The following is a 17254-nucleotide window of genomic DNA, read 5'->3' on the forward strand; positions in this document are numbered from 1 at the left end:
TAAGCAATAATTTCTTGGTTCAGGATCCTTTCAACTTAACGATGAGAATCAAATTAGAATTTGGGAAGATGTATGGCTTGACTGAAATCCACTTAGTGAGCGATACCCTCTGCTATATAATATATTTTGAAAGAAACATGCAACGGTAGCAGATATGCTAAATTTAATTTGTCCCAATGTCAGCTTTTACAGCACCTGCAAAGAAACAAATCATAGCATGGCATTGTCTAGTGTCTGGTGTCACTAATACTCAATAATCATATCAACATGATACATTTAGTTAAAACTTATATAAGAATGGACACTTTTCAACCCAGGTTGATGTATGAAAGTGTTGGAGACTCTTATGCACGCTAACTATGAAGCGCAAGCGCACGTATCATATATAGTTTTTCCCTTAGAGTATTCTAAGGTTTTATTGAACTCAAGTAATAAGTGGATCTCTAATCTAGCTTAAGCAATAATTACTACTAACAAGAATGTTGGTTCTTGAGGCGAAGTAACACAAGACAATATGCAAAATGAATAAGGTTGTGATCAGAGATTGTTAGTCTTTCCTACGTCTAGGTTCACTTGCATGTTTAGGATAAATTATGATATTAAATACACATGATTACTTGGTTGTTACAAAGGGGTTAATTATGCACCAATTATAACAACGCTTTTGGTAAGCATAAACCCAACCACCATGGTTGCATATATCTCATTTAGATTCCGACCATATATGAAGATAAGCGTACATTGCATAAACCAAAGTAATATACTTGAATAAATAACACAAATATATAGAGTTTACATGAAAAGATTCGCTGATGACCGAAGCAAAGATCATGAACATATATGGGGTCCCCTTTGCAATTTACAAAAGAGAGATGGCGCACACTAGGAAGCAGTGGCTCTAAAGCTAATCAACACTAGGAGGTGGTGTCGATCGGCACTGTCCCACCTGGTGATTGTGGCACTAGGGGTTCACCCTTGACGGCGCTCTCTCGAGTCTAAACCTAATAGCATAACAATCCCTGTCAAAATCCAAACCCTCTGCCTTTTACGCTTATTTCTTCTGGTCCCTTCACAACCTTCATACAGTGTGTCATTTTGCCCTTTAATTCCTGCAATAAATCATAACCATGCAAAATACACAAAATACTAACAAACGGGTTAATGTTAGCACTAAATGCATAAATTATATGATGTTCATCAATATAAACATTGAATTGATAGTCGTCTACTACGGAAACTTAAAATCAGGAAGGAAAATAAAGATATTTGTATGGTATATGCGGAAAGACGTGATTTTAACCAATGACAGCTTTGTCTAACGTTGGAATGGTAGCGAGAAATATTGTCTTTTTAACAACAACCAAACTATCCATCACCTTATCTTCTTTTCTTTGAGCATCAACTTGCTAAGTTTATTTGTTGAAACAATTAACATTACTTTCAGTTTACATTTCTTAGTAGCGTTGCTAATATATTTGGGTGCAAAATTTAAGTCTTAATTTTTGGGTGGGGCTAGTGGGCTACCACTGTTACACTTTGGTCTTATTTTATGGATGCAAGTGATCTAAGAGGAACATGGTCTTTACTTCAACGGGACGTGATGCGAGTAGCATGCCATACCTCGGAGACAACTGTTGAAGATATTCATCAAGTATAGGGTGACAATTTACCAATAGGATTTGCGCATGATATTATCGATACATTGTTGGCTTGGCAAATGATTGCAGTCTTTTAGCTTTGATCTATTCATCCTAGTGCTGTGAAGAAATACATCTTGGGACGTAGACACTGGATGTTATATTCCATTATTAAAAACAAAAAGAACAATCCTTGTAGTGTGCAACTGGGTTGGAAATAAGTCTAAACAAGCTTGAGGTGCCGGACGATAGGCCATGAATCATGTGCCTCACTCCTTAAGCAACGTCGTTATTTGCAATACCACCTCCAGTTATAAATAAATTCGCTTCCTCTGGAAAAAGACTTGCGTGCAATCTAAGAATCTAAACTTTGGCCATCATTTCCTCGTTATATATTGAGATTGAATATATCAGTGTCAAAGCAGTGTCGTAATATTATTACCGTATAATTTTGCTATACTTTATAAATGCGTTACAGTAGATCTTGGCCGTCCGTGTAAGGACGAAAGGCAGATGAGAATGCGATAAAGTGGATCTGATGCCGTAGTTGCTTTGTTTCTCGTTTGTTTATCCGTTTCAATTTGCAATTAAGCCATCCGTGGTCCTCCCCGACCCCAATCCCGTTGTCCACCGCTGCCGCCGCCATGTCTCCGTCGCTCCTCTTCCTTCCCTCCGCCAGGGTTCTCCACTCGCCGCCGCCGCTACAGCGCTGGTTCGCCTCGTCGCGCGTCTCGTTTCCTACTCGGGCGCGCCGCACCCGCCTCGTGTGCGCCGCCGATTCCAACGGAGCAGCCTCCTCTGGCTCTGGAGGCGACGCCACGGCCAGTCAAAACAACAACAGCCTGGTATTATCTCATTCTCATTCTCCTCCTCCTCCTCCTTCATGGGATTGAATGATCGATTCCCATCGATTAGCTGCAATCAAACCCTTGCTCCTCTTGCTTCTACCTTTACTTACTCTATGTGGCCGTACTGCAAACCCTAGGCAGCATACCTATTTCGCCTTTCTTAGTCTACATTTATTTGGATACTACTACAGCATGTCAGCACGACCCGCACTTGAAACAGTACAATGTTTTATATACTAGCAGAATACCCGTGCGCTTGCCGCATCAATTGAATGTTCTCCATTGCATGACGCAACATTTAGATTTCATAGACAAAACTCAGTATGAACATTCAAACAAGTTTCTCTGAATTCCCTTGTGAAACGGGTAGCACTCTTTACTACTAAATTCAGTGGCTATATTATCTTACACCCATCCAACTAAACTAATAACCATATAACTGGATAGTGCCACATGACAAAGCTAGATCAACTTCACTATGCTCAGTCAGAATTTTACTGGGACTGTACATTATGAACTGTCTACATTTGTTCTGAAATGACACTCAAAGCATTCTGTTCAAATGAATTGCTAGGGCTGGCAAGTAGCATATTGATATTAAATGAAATTTAAACATCACAAACATATCAACTCAGGTAATTTGATGATTTCAAGCAAACGGGGAAGAAAGAAGACTCAAGTTTTCAATTGACATGCAATTCCCATGTAATCAAAGCAGAACTTTTGGGCAGTGCTAAATGAGGCAACACCGATGAATGTCAAGAAAATAGCAAAGCTATAGCGAGTTGATAGTTGCAGAGAAAGCATATGACTGTACTGTTAGATACAAACCATAAAAGTTGATCGAGTACTATATTTATATGATTCTGAAAATAATTAAGCTCATAAGAACTATATAGTGGTTGACATGCTTTTTAAGTAGTCGGCACTTCTAGTACTTGTGATCTCAATCCTTAAACATAAAGTCTTAACTGCAGAGCATAAAAAAATGAAAAGTAATCTTCCTAGAAACATCTCATTTAATACCAGTCTAACTTGGTATGAGGACAAAACAACAATTTGAAAGCTCATATGTTCAGGAGAAGAAATGATATGTGTAGGTTCAGGCAATTAAATGGTCATAAACTACTTGGTCCAAGAAAACTTGCAGACTTTGCTTTAATGGTTCAGGCTAATCAAGCTTTGGCTGTGTGCAAACTTCTCTGAATTTTCAGTGAAACAAACGCATCCTAATGTGAAGCACATGAAAATTCATGAAGCTTATAGGCCTGATGTCATGGTCCATGTGGCCCATGGCCCTCACGTGGGAGGGCAGGGTGCAGCCGCACCCTTGCTTAGCCAGGCCAGCCGAACAGCCGGGCCCACAAGAATACTTGGCCGCTAAGTATATTAGTGAGGTTCCATAACGTTCCATTGTAATAGATTTCTTAGGGACCAAGTTATCCTCACCCTCTCCCTATAAAGAGAGGCACTCTATCAATAAAGGCAAGCAGAATTAAAGGGGTAAAACCCTAACATTCCCAGACGCTAGGCTCTAGGCGCCAGCCTCCCTAACCATCATCTCTCTCTCTCTCTCTCTCTCTCTCTCTCTCTCTCTCTCATCCCTAATCCCCTCCAATGGATCATGCACATGACATATTTGTATCAAGAGCCTCTCCACTGATTTTTCCTATTGATTTCGGCGGTGGTTTCGATCCCAACAATCCAAGGGACAATCTTACGTGGGAGGTTGTGTTGGTGTATTTCTGATGGGTACGTTAGGAGTTGTTCGGCAGTGGCAACAAGCAGGCAGCATCGGCAAGGTTGCCACCTGCGGCGACTGAAGCAGCCCTGGCGAGGCCGCCACCAGAGGCAACCTTCATCCCTACCATAGGCGTCCGAAACGGTGCCAATGCTCTTCCTCCGATGAGCGTGAACAATAATCACGCTACTGTTCATCATGTGAACAATGACCAGGTGTAGAGTGAAGACAGTGGTTTTGAGCGCCGGGAGATGAAGGCTAGCGTTGTCATCATGCCGTTGGCCATCACCACTGCAACGTTACCCATCATCGTCGAGCCATCGTCCACCATCAACTCAGTGAGGATTAGACATATGCTCCTCACGAATATGCAGTGTACACGGTTGGGAAGGCCCTCGTCGAGGATTCCGGCACATCGTCTGGCGTAGACTCCGGCGCATCGTCTGCGGCCAACCTGGATGTCATGCTTGGGGAAGGAGGCCCTAGCGCACCTGACGTCATCAACACCACCACCACCATCTTTACCGCGACCGACAAGCAATCTACAACTGTGAACACGATAATTGCGGGCTACCCTAACAGACTTTCCCACATTGTTTCCTCTCCCCTCACAGCAGGTTGGCATCATACCGATGGTACGAACTGATGACCCTGTTGTTGTGGGTCATGTTCCTATGTGTACCGGAGGACACGCCTTGGCAAGGAAAATTGATCCCGACAGAACATATGTCGCTGACTACATCGCCACGACCGGTCACATGCTTGGGTGCATCAGGCACCGCGACGCCAACGCAACGCCTAGGGCAGGAGGCCCTGGGATGTGGAACGCTGTCGCCCGAGATACGTCGCCGTAGGAGGACGTGAACGTGGGCGATCTGCTGCAAGGGTGTTTTGCAGCATCGATAGACTTTTCCAACATCCCGCTCACCAACATTGCACCGACGGACTTTACCGCCCTCCTTGTCATCACGCAACAAGCCATCGTCAAGTCAATCATCGTGGCCGCAACTGTTGCAGCCAACCATGTTCAGGAAGAGCACACAACTGCTTATTAGGAGTCTGTAGGGGTACGTGACCAAAGACGTCCTCGCTATGGGTTTCGGCATGCTATCCTCTCCACGATCGACCCAAAAATATTTTCGGAGATGGTCCGACCCATCCCATCTTCACGCCATCCGCAATGCCCTCTATCACCAACACGCTGCAAATCGGCATAAGACAAACCATTGTGCACTCCCCTCCTGTTGGCTCATGCATGGTTCACGAACACTATAGGTTAGTTAATAGTTTTACGTTGATCACGGCTGCCTTATCGTCCACCTCTCGCAGTACGACGCCAACACAGATACAAATATGCGGTGTATGCGGCTAGAGACGCCTTAGCTATGGATTCCATCTCTTCGATCACTTCCGACGGTCTTGGCATCACTAATGTCACCACCACTACCCTGGTGGGCCGTGCTTCTACGATACCCAAGGCAAGAGGCCCTTGCACGGCTGGTGCCATCGACACTACTCCAACCGAGCAAGTCCTAGCACGTGCCGGTGACCACAACGCAACAAAGGAGAGTAGTTGCGCAGGATTTGCCTTCATCAACGACACTTTTCAGGCTATCTCACTCTTGCAGGCTTCCCTCATCGACAAGTTCATCATCAACGAAGCAGGGCTAAACGCCACTAGCTGCATCACCACGACCAGGAGGGTCATTCTCGATGAAACCGACGTAGTTGCCGTCAGCCTCATCATCACTCCTAGGGTAGGGGGCCCTAGTGCATCGGCTATCAACAACGTTCTCACCGAGATTGCCCCAACTATCATCAAGATCACCGGCAACAACGACGACCAATCTGCTACGCTAGCAACTACATCAGCAACTACAACAAACGTCATGATCACTCTGCAGGACTTTAAGGAGGAAACGATAGCAGCAGGCACACATGCATTGGTTCTATCGTATATACATATATTGCAATTTGATGGCATGCACAGAGGAGATGAGTCCCAGCGCACAGAGTTTCATTGGGAGCCTTGAGGGATAGATCCTGAACGCATCCTTGCCACAACTTCCATCGCGCAATCACAAACAGTTGTCTCCATGACAAACACGGCAGTCATCCACGTTCACGAGGAACACTTGGATATTTTTCGCAAGAATGACAACATCAATGCCGTGGCCACCAGCAATGCTCAGGAGGAGCACACGACTGTCCTTCAATTGACCACCATACATGCGGCCAATGCTGCCATCGCCACTATCTTGGACACACAACCACCAATTGCGGCTGATCACCCAGCAAACACAACGACCGCAAACTCCAATCACGACAATCTTTCAGTAGCCCAAATTTTTTGTTCCTTGGGATAATACTCAATACTCACCATTAGTGCATTATCAGCAGCACAACTCCGCAGATGGCAGTTCGATAAGGGAAGTGTGGGTATTGCAGACTGGAGTACACGCAATATTCCTTCTCAGCAATGCTACGCATGTCGGCTCCAAGGACCACACATGCACTATCAAGATTGAGCGCATGTGTGCTCGCCGGAGGGGAAGAGATGGAGAGGAACGTGGGCTGCGATGGAAGCATGTGCTTACCGGTGGGAGGAGGATGGGTTCGATGGCGGCATGTCGGTGGGAGGATGGTAGTGGATGTGTGCTCGCAAGTAGGAGGAGGATGGTGGCGGATATGTGCTCGCCGGCGGGAGGAGGATGGGGGTGTAAGTGTGCGCTCGCTAGCGAGAGGAGGGTTTGGGCATACGTGGGAAGAGGTGGTGGTGGAGGCTCGTGCTCACAGGCAGGGAGGAGATTGCGGCAACAACCCTCTCGCCTGCGGCGGCAAGGAGGCCACATATCTGTGAGCTCACTGGCTGAAGGAGGGCTTCGATGAAGCTCACCGACATGGTGGAGATGGCGTTCGACGTGTGCTCGCTCGCGTGAGGAGGATGGCGACGGATGGCGCGACCTTGCCAACATAGAGGAAGATGGAGGCGTTCGAGGTGGCGGTCAGTGAGGAGGTCAAGGACCCCAAGATGGCAAGGACTTCTGGCGCCAACAACGAGCGAATCTAGGACCTTCGTGGAGCAGGACCAGTCGGGGCTTAGAGGTTGGGGCAGCGGTAAGGCCCTGCACCCTAATCTGGGAAAGAGAGAGGAGGGAGAGTCATGAGACGGGAGTGTTCGGATGACCGGTCCTAGGGGGAGGGGGCGAGTTGGGGTGGGTTGGTGTACAATGTATCATCAGCCGCCACCATCACCAATTGAGTTTTTTGAGGTAGACGATGCTTCAGTTTGATGAGACATGCATCTTCAAATGTGAATAATTTTTTGATATACATACTTTACTATCATATACGAGTGCATGCATCACCTGTCGTGCTTATACAACTTTACCATAACATGCGACTTGGGTCACTATGCCTATGATGAGACTATGAGAGAATGGGTGAAATTTTGGTACAAGAAAATCTCACTTGTTTAAGGGGGCCTATCGCCCTATTGCCAACTACAAATAGTCATGCTTTTGTGTCATTTCCATCCTTACAGCCGAAGAACAGGAGGGATATTCTCCTGGAATACGTAAATAATGTCCATCCAGAGTTTATGGAGCTCTTCGTTAAAAGAGCTCCAGCACAGGTGTTTATCTGTTTCTTTTCACTTCTCCTTTCGCCCCATGTTTCCTTAAAGTGTCAGTTTTCTGATATATAGGTTCATGATAGCTTCAAAAAGACTTGTACTCTTACATTCCTCTACATATGTTTCCTCTAAGGTTGTAATGAACTCTTGGAATATCTGAAGACTCTAGAACCTCAAAATTTAAAGGTATATATATATATATATATCTTGAATTCCAGTAGTTTAAGTTGATATGGAATTATAGATGGGAACCATCTTCATCTCAAGGGCACGCACATGACATTGCATTATGTTTTCTTTTGAGGAAACATCTGATTTGATCCCAAGAACCAGAGATTATAGATGTTGTATTCTCCTATGTGAGCCAATTTGATTAGACTCGCCACCACTACCTGACAACGATGAGTTGACGAAGGGGGAAATGTTGTAAATCGATGTAGGAACTCACGAGTACTGCTGGGGAAGATGTTGTTTTTGCTATGAATGTGTTCATAAAGCGTCTCTTGGCTGTCTCTGATCCGTCACAAATGAAGGTGAGTAGAGATTTTTGCCCCACTCTTTTGACAGTAGTATAGTTTCAGCTCAGAAGCTTGTATGACTACTTATTGTTTTGTTTTTTGGAGTGGCTGTAGACAACAGTTTCGGAGACAAGTGCGAATCAGCTAGCCAACTTGCTGTTTTGGTTGATGATTGTTGGGTACAGCATCCGCAGCATTGAGGTGCGGTTCGACATGGAGAGGGTGCTGGGTGCACCCCCAAAGATAGCTGAGCTACCACCTGGAGAGAAGATGTAGTAGACAAGGGAGAGAGGTTTGTAGCAGTGTTCCACTGCGCTGCGCAATGGTCCGTAGATGGAGAGTCGTGGCAATTTAACAGGGAATTGAGCTAGAGGCGTTGAAGATGGTATTTGCATGGTCTGTATGGAGGGAGGCACGGTTCATTTGCCTCCCTCCATACGCGCCATTGATTAGAAGTTGTAGCATTGATTTGTAAAACTGAAGATGAAAGCCAAAGAGTCACTGGAAGACTTGGGGATAGGGAAGGAGAAAGCAGAAATGGAGAGGAAATTGTATGTGAAATTGAGAGTCCATACACGTATTGGTTCCTTCTTTCTTTTGAGAGTACATTGAGAGTACAAGTAGGACACTAGCACACGTTAAATAAGATTAGAGTTATATATGTACCATTTCTGTATCGGGATTTAATTCTAAGAAAATACAGAACTCGGTGGACAGGTTTCACAAAGGACCGTAAGCAACTGAGTTTGCATACATGTATGGATTCTGCCCCGCCCTGGAGTGAGTAAAATTAACTTTGGACATACAAACATACAATACACATGGGGTTGCATGACAGTCATTTGCTTGTGTTGACCAATGCTCCTACAATGCAAATGGAGTATGCCATGATGGGTCAAACTCAACTCAGGTTGCTTCGAGGCCAAGCCTCAGATGGCGAGGCACTACTGACCCACATGTCAGTGAGATCAATTGCCCCTTCCTTCCTTCCTTCCTCCCTCCCTCCTTGCCGATTCGATTCGACCTCCCAAGCCAAAACAAATCCAAGAAGAAGAGAGATTCCGATCGAAACCCTACCGTAGGAGGGAGGAGCGGAGGCGGAAGCGGAGGCGGCGAACCAGAGAAAAAGAGAGATCCGATGGCTCCCTCACCGCCGCCCCCGCCGGCCGCGAGCGGTGCGCAGTACGCGCACCAGTTCCTCAACACGGCGCTCTCCCAGCGGGGGCCCTCCGCGCTGCCCTACGCCGAGGACGTCAAGTGGCTCATCCGCAACCACCTGGTGGCGCTGGCCGAGTCCTTCCCGTCCCTCCACCCCAAGGCCGCCCTCTTCACCCACAACGACGGCCGCGCCGCCCACCTCCTCCAGGCCGACGGCACCATCCCCATCCACCACGCCGGCGCCTCCTACAACCTCCCCGCCGTCATCTGGCTCCCCGAGCCCTACCCGCGCTCCCCGCCCCTCGTCTTCCTCTCCCCCACCCGCGACATGGTCATCAAGCCCCACCACCCGCTCGTCGACCGCTCCGGCCTCGTCGCCAACCCGCCCTACCTCCGCTCATGGGTCTTCCCCTCCTCCAACCTCGTCGACCTCGTCCGATCCCTCTCCCACCTCTTCGGCCTCGACCCGCCCCTATTCACCAGGAATCCCCTTCCCCCCGCCGCCGCTCCACCTCCTAACCCCGCTCCACCCCCACGGCTCGTCCCCGCCACCTCCCCCTACAGGGTTGCTGGGTTCCCCGCATCTCCCCAGCTCGCCGCGCGCCCGCCCCCCACCGAGGACCCCGCCGAGGTCTTCAAGCGCAACGCAGTCGCCAAGCTCGTCGACATGGCCTACGCAGACGCCGCTGCTCTTCGCACCGCGCGTGAGGCAGAGGTCGATGCTCTCTTCGCCGTCCAGGCGGAGCTGCGCCACCGGGGCGACCTGGTCGCTCACGGGGTGCGCAAGATGGGGGAGGAGAAGGAGGCGCTGGAGCGCCGCCTGCAGGACGTCATGATGGCCACCGACGTCATGGAGGCCTGGGTCATGGAGAATAATAGGAGAGGTGACACCCAAGCCACGAAAGACGCCATTGAGCCCGCCGATGTGCTGTCCAGGCAGATGATCGATTGCACCGCCGCCGATCTGGCGCTGGAGGACACCATCTACGCTCTTGACAAGGCTGTTCAGGAAGGATCAGTGCAGTTTGATGGCTACCTCAGGAGCGTGCGTGCTGTGGCACGCGAGCAGTTTTTCCACCGCGCCCTATCGGCTAAGGTGCACAGTGCACAGCAGCAGGCTAAGGTTGCTAGTATGGCGGCACAGGCACCCCAGTATGCATCATAGGGATGGTCAGTATACTTGTTTGTGCTGTTTGTTTACGCAAAGTGATGTGTAAAGTCTGCTCTCGGTGTCTGCTGCTTATCAGGGAACATGCAATGTTTTCCTGTCACGATTACATGATAGGATCTTGTGTCAATAACATCTTTAGTTCGGATTGCATCGCAGGATGTCATGTATGGTTATTGAGCTTGCAAATTGCTATACATATGCCGTCTTTGTTCTTTACGATTATTTGATGATTCAGTCTTTATGAACATATGTTTCCTTGGTAGCGAACCCTCTTTATCTTTTTTTTGTAGAAATTATCGTAGCCCTGGCTGTTTCCTCATTTGTTAATTGCAGTGCAACCATGATGAAGTTCAGGTATTAGCTGATTGTGATATGTATGGATTCGTGATTACCTTTGGAATGTCAGTTTCATTATTTTGTTCGTAGTGGCACTGCACGTTTGTGAACAGTGGTAGTTCAGTGTTAAAATCTGACGATTGTCAACTTGATCAGTTGTGATTTCTGACTTGTTCAAAGGTGTGACAGTGGGATATGAATAACCCTATTGTTGCTTTGGTTTGGTCTCTCCCCCACGAGAGAGAGAAGCTTTGGTATGATGTCATTGTCTCGAGTTTGTGTTAAAATTGACTGGCCTTTCTATCAAAGTCGATATCTAGAGTTGAGCTTAGTTCTATCAACTTTGGATATATAAGTTCCTGAAAGCAAAGGCTTGTGTTAATCTGCAATGTATGTTGTTTTGTTAATTCTAAACTAGTTGGGATCTTCCATGCAATTATTATGGATCAGGCTCGGTTATTTTTCTACACAAATGTGAAGGATTCAAATGGGATTTCAGCTTTCCGTTTATTTATCATGGCTGCACCTGTATGTGTGCACCCATTACCGTTAGAACCCAGAGGCAAGGACTGTTGACTGAATTGTTATTCCAGATGCTGTGATGATGGATGGGAGAGAAACAAGTTCCCAGGCTATCTCAAGTTTGTATGGAAACTCAAGTTTTAATCTTTAGGTCCTGTTTGGAATGTAGGAATTTTACAGGAATCAATTCAATTGTCATCCTCCATTCCAAACGGGGCCTTAGAGTTGACTTAGTTCTCAGTGATTGGTGTACCAGTGTAACTGTACAAATATAGTTTGGAGCGATGGGTGACTCGGTTTGCCACCGGGTCCAGATGGTTAGACCAACCCTAACCGTTTCCTTCCCTTCCCACTCCAAAATCCCTTCCCAGCACGATTCCCTTCCCAGATTCATTCCCTTCAGGATCCTGCACTCCAACAGCATTCCCTTCCCCATTCCCTTCCCCAACAGACTTTTAATATTTTAATATACTTGGTACCGAATCTGTATATCTACGATGAATGCGTTTGTACGGCGTATGCAGTACGGGATTAGAGTGTTGAATGGGTAGACGGCTTGTGGTGGAAGGAAACGTTAGACTTTTCAAGCGGCTTGCAATGGAAGCCACTGAAGTGTGGCTTCGCAGGGAAGATTTGTAGCACTACAAAAAGGGCCAGCATGCTCACAGCGGAGTCACACTAGTTCCTCCTTTTGCCAAAAACAAGATGAACTCCTCAGATTCGGAGGAAATGATGATGTTCTCCTCAGATTCGAGTGACGAAGAGGATGAGCTGCTTGTGCTGATTGCCATCGAGGAGGAAGAAGCAGCAGCTGCGCGTCGTAGCAGGCAGCGTGGGTCGATGCCCGGCCATGTGGTTATAGATCGGCAACACCGCGAAGGTGCTGCTAGGCTGTACAACGACTACTTCGCCGACAACCCTGTGTACGGCGATATCCTGTTTCGTCGGAGGTAAGTTCGATTTTGTAATGGAAGTCATAACCTTCCTTCTATACACTGAGTCATGTATTTTCACGCACCCAGGTTTCGTATGTCGCGGCGGTTGTTCTTGCGTATTGCGGCCGCTGTGGAGGAGCATGACACCTGGTTCAGGTAGAGAAGGGATGCAACGGGGAAGCTCGGGCTTAGCCCCTTGCAAAATGACAGCGGCCATACGGCAACTAGCATACGGAGTCAGTTCCGATGCAGTTGACGAGTACGTGCGGATAGGAGCGAGCACGGCGATGATGGCTTTACGAAAATATGTGCAAGCTATTGTGCAGGTGTTCGGAGAAGAATATCTCCGGGCTCCCAATGAAACTGACACCGCCCGTCTCCTGGCAGAAGGGGAGCGCCGTGGGTTTCCCGGGATGCTCGGGAGCATCGATTGCATGCATTGGGTATGGAAGAACTGTCCAAAAGCATGGCATGGCGCGTACACAGGCCATACTCGCAAGCCTTCTATAGTTTTGGAGGCGGTTGCGTCGTATGACTTATGGATTTGGCATGTTTTTTTTGGCATGCCTGGGAGTCTTAACGATATAAACGTATTGCACCGCTCTAACTTATTTACTAGGCTTATCGATGGGAGTGCCCCACCTGTTTCGTACATCATAAATGGTAACAGGTACGACATGGGATACTACCTCGGCGATGGCATATACCCCGAATGGGCGACCATAGTGAAGGCAATTCCTGTTCCACGAGGCAACAAGAGCATCCATTTCTCCGCGATGCAAGCTGCTCTCCGCAAGGATGTCGAACGTGCATTTGGTGTGTTGCAATCTAGGTTTGCTATTGTTCGCGGGCCGGCTAGAGTATGGGATCAGTCTACCTTGCATAATATCATGACCGCATGCGTTATTATGCACAACATGATAATTGAGGACGAGCGTGGTACCGCTTCCCCGGTGCAGGTGTTCGACTTCATGGGGGAACCAACTCAAGTCCATCGAAGTGGTGACGAAGGTGTCCTGCATTATGTCGAAACAACTCAAGCTATCCGCAACCGTGCAGTGCACCGCCAATTGCGGGCGGACCTTGTGGAGCACCTTTGGAGTATGCATGGAGCACAGTAGAATGCTGAAAGTTTGTATTCCATAAGCTAGTTTGAAGCATGAAGTTTGGTTTTAAGTACCCAATAGGGTCACCGGTTTGCATGTACTTTTGTGTGATGTTTCCAGTTGAGTCGGCTATGGCATGTACTTTGGTTTGTAATGCTAGTACTACGAATCAATACATGAACCACTATTGCAGTCCTCAATGACACTACTTCAATGTGACAAATATTACAAAGCAAAGTTCATAATTCCGAAGTTGCACAGTACCATGACACACACATGTCCATCAATATTACAATCCGATTAACAACTATTTGACGAGTTCAACCGTCCTAATCTCGGTTCTCTAGGACCTTCCACCGTGCCATTATGTCTTCCTGGCGCTTCCTATAATACTCCCGTAGTGGTCCCGAAACCGTGTCCAAATCGACCTTCATAATTCTTTCGTCTTGGTCATTCATTCGGACAGTCGCTTGGAGACGCATCACCTCCAGCTGCTCCTTCTTAAGTTCCACCATCACTTTCTTTGTTTCACTGATGTCTTGCAATTGTCGCTCATATGCTCCTCCGGACACGGTTGGAATTGAGGACTGCGACGGCGACTTGCGCGCTCGAGAAGCTTTCGCTTGGTCACGGCCAATAGGACGGGGAAGGTCCGTCGACGCGTTGGAAGCGGCATCATTTGGGATGTCATTGCCTGCAGCTTGGCTGCACTGTGCTTCCGCAAGCTCCAAGACCTTCTGCGCCTTTGCCGCTTCGTGTGCATGCCACTTTGGGTGCTCGGCCAGCAGCACCCAACAATGGGTGTATGCGAAGGGTTTTCCCTCAATTGCTTTATACGCGGAGCACGCTCTTGCCATCTGCGAAGCATATAAATATAAGTCCTGTTCGACTATACATGCATGGACAATTTCAGCGAAATGTACAGTTACCTTGTCACGTTCATTGGTGCCACTCGGGTTCAGCTGCTCCACCTTCCTGTAATGCACCGTAAACTTTGTCACGGCATCCGTGATCAGCTTCATATGATTGATGAGCGCTTTGTCGGTCCTCGGCATCATGCTGTCCTTCTTGTAAGTGTTGAAATACTTTGCGATACACCCCCAATAGGTCTCTCTGGACTGATCCGTGCCCACAACCGGATCTTGGCTTACGTTAAGCCAGGCCGACACCAACAACTCATCTTCCTCGTCAGTCCATTTGGTTCTATCAGTTTTCGCGTCCACCTTCTTCTTCTTCCTCGAGGTGACCTTCTTCGTACCCTTGTCATCGCTCCCTAGACTAAACTGCCCTAACTCGGACTGCCCTCCAAGATCAGTAGGCTGTGAGAACTGCGACATCTCTGCTTGTGGACCGTCGATTGACCCCCCCTGGGTACCCATGTCTTGACCCCCCCAAGTCATACGGTCGAAACTGTCCTGCAGAATGCTCTCGTAAAAAGGATCCATTCGGCCCCTTCAATTAAGATAAGTTTCAAAGTTTATGATAAACATCACAGGTAATAGGGCAACAAGCAGGTAATATGTGATAAAGATGACAGTTACAGTCCAAAGGCTAATAGACATATGGCATATTCATACACAAGACTACCTACTCACTCCTATTGCACACTTACAGTCCAAAGACTAATAGACATATCAACCAAATGTAACAGGCCGAACATTGCAAAACATTGTGCATAGTACATCAACCTTTGATCCAGCAGAATGTACTCAACTCAGGGCCTTTGGACCACCTATGGCATATTCATACACAAGACTACCTAATCACTCCAAGATGACAGTTACAGTCCAAAGACTAATAGACATATCAACCAAATGTAACAGGCCGAACATTGCAAAACATTGTGCATAGTACATCAACCTTTGATCCAGTAGAATGTACTCAACTCAGGGCCTTTGGACCACCTATGGCATATTCATACACAGGACTACCTAATCACTCCAAGATGACAGTTACAGTCCAAAGGCTAATAGACATATCACTTGATAATGTAGCAAGCCGAAAAATGCAAAACATGGTGCATAGTGCATCAATCTTTGATTCACCAGAATGTATTCAACTCAGGGCCTTCGGACCATCAATGGCATATTCATAAACAAGACTACCTAATCACTCCTATTGCACACTTACAGTCCCAATGCTAATAGACAATTCACCCCACCAAGCAGAACATTGGTATACATTATTCATAGCACAGCAATCCTTGATTCACCAGAAGGTGCTTTGCTCCATACACGATACATTATCAAGTATTGTAGTTTCTACAAAAGATGATGCATTTACCCTATACCAGAACAATGAAATTGTAATTACAAATGACATACACCTGGTTCAGTAAAATTTGCTAGTGTACAGTGTGCAATAGGCCATTCCATGGACCAGTACAAGCAATCAAAATGTGGACACCAAATGTGGACAAATTCTTATTGCCATACAGAGGAAATAGTAGTGCCATACTGATCCAAAATAATTGGGGACAACAAACATGATAGCAGTTCAGTTCATCACAGTGCTTAAGGCGACAACAAACAAGCATTTTCGAGATAGCAAACTAACTCCGGGTACCACACGCACTGCGCACAAGAACAGAATTGAGGATCACACCTTTCCATCCTAACCGGCGCCCAGATTACAGCCGCCACGACCTATCGGACTCAACTGAACCACAATCTACACTACTGGAGCACAGCACGTCTTCCGAGCTCCCTTCAGTTTGGTCAGAGTCATCACCGGCGATGTTGAAGGAAGCCCATGCCTCTCCTTCGACCCCATCGGTAGTCCTGTCCTCCTCCTCGGTGGACAAGGACAGAGAACACCGCCGCATCGCATCCTCCACCTGGAAGACTAGCTGACCCAAATCGCCGACAATTGCATCCACTTGTAGAAGCGCCATGTTGAGATCGACGGCCGCTGGTGTGCTCTCTGGGCTCATGTTGTCGGATGCTACCTTCTTCAACGCGTCGGCCGCTTCCTGCACTTGGTCTTGCATCAACGACACAAGCATCGCCAGAGCTGCCGCGTCCATCTACAGAGTGCACCACGGCAATCCGATGAGCCCGAAGACTCCCCTTCACCGACGGCAACGCAAGTTCACCGCGCCCTCCCACCACCTCCTCCGCCGTAGTTCGATGCACAGAACCCAGGACCCCTGCGATGCCTCCATCGCCCACCCCATCCGGACTTGCCCCATGTCCGAGGACTCCTCAATCGACCTTCGCCGCCGCCGCCTACCCACCCCTCCGCCTGTTCACTGCATCTCGCTCACCCCGTCCGGACTTCCCCCATGTCCGAGGACCGCTCATTCTAGCGCGAGCGCCGCCTGCCCCCCCCCCCTGCTCCGTCCCCCATGCCGCAAGGGCCGACGACCCTCCTGACCTCACCTACACGCCGGAACCCAATCCAAGTACCCACTCTCCCCCGGATCTACGGATCGGGTATGGCGGCTGGGACGTACCTGCCGTCGATGAGACGCTGCGCCGCCTGGCCACCTCCGCCGACGTCGACGCGTCCGTCCCCGCGCGGTCGCCCTGCCCCCCTGGCCCCAGTCGCCGCTCCGACGACCCTTGCGCCTCCGTCCTCCCTGCTCGTGCCGCCTCCGCTCCGGCTCTCCGCGGCTTCCGCACCAGCGCGCGACGCCAACTGCCGGAC

General features: G+C 48.2%; 4 protein-coding genes across 4 annotated transcripts; 3 read left to right on the forward strand and 1 right to left on the reverse strand.

Moving 5' to 3' along the window:
- Positions 1 to 2182: 2182 nt before the first annotated feature.
- On the forward strand, positions 2183 to 9131 carry LOC133920746 (uncharacterized). Its single transcript, XM_062365340.1, has 5 exons — positions 2183 to 2482; positions 7771 to 7930; positions 7994 to 8046; positions 8301 to 8393; positions 8493 to 9131. The coding sequence occupies exons 1-5, from the start codon at positions 2282 to 2284 to the stop codon at positions 8652 to 8654; spliced, it is 669 nt and encodes a 222-aa protein (XP_062221324.1). The 5' UTR covers positions 2183 to 2281; the 3' UTR covers positions 8655 to 9131.
- A 200-nt stretch (positions 9132 to 9331) lies between these two features.
- On the forward strand, positions 9332 to 10929 carry LOC133920827 (protein ELC-like). Its single transcript, XM_062365390.1, has one exon. The coding sequence runs from the start codon at positions 9517 to 9519 to the stop codon at positions 10699 to 10701; it is 1185 nt and encodes a 394-aa protein (XP_062221374.1). The 5' UTR covers positions 9332 to 9516; the 3' UTR covers positions 10702 to 10929.
- Positions 10930 to 12270: 1341 nt separating this feature from the next.
- Positions 12271 to 13621, forward strand: LOC133920747 (uncharacterized). The gene is made up of 3 exons (XM_062365341.1): positions 12271 to 12515; positions 12588 to 12656; positions 13120 to 13621. Exons 1-3 carry the CDS (start codon positions 12271 to 12273, stop codon positions 13619 to 13621), a joined length of 816 nt encoding a protein of 271 aa, XP_062221325.1.
- A 314-nt stretch (positions 13622 to 13935) lies between these two features.
- On the reverse strand, positions 13936 to 14943 carry LOC133920748 (glutathione S-transferase T3-like). The gene is made up of 2 exons (XM_062365342.1): positions 14536 to 14943; positions 13936 to 14463 (listed from the first exon to the last, which is right to left on the reverse strand). The coding sequence occupies exons 1-2, from the start codon at positions 14941 to 14943 to the stop codon at positions 13936 to 13938; spliced, it is 936 nt and encodes a 311-aa protein (XP_062221326.1).
- Positions 14944 to 17254: the final 2311 nt, after the last annotated feature.

The sequence above is a fragment of the Phragmites australis genome, chromosome 6 (genome assembly GCF_958298935.1).
Source record: "Phragmites australis chromosome 6, lpPhrAust1.1, whole genome shotgun sequence".
NCBI classification, from domain to species: domain Eukaryota; kingdom Viridiplantae; phylum Streptophyta; class Magnoliopsida; order Poales; family Poaceae; genus Phragmites; species Phragmites australis.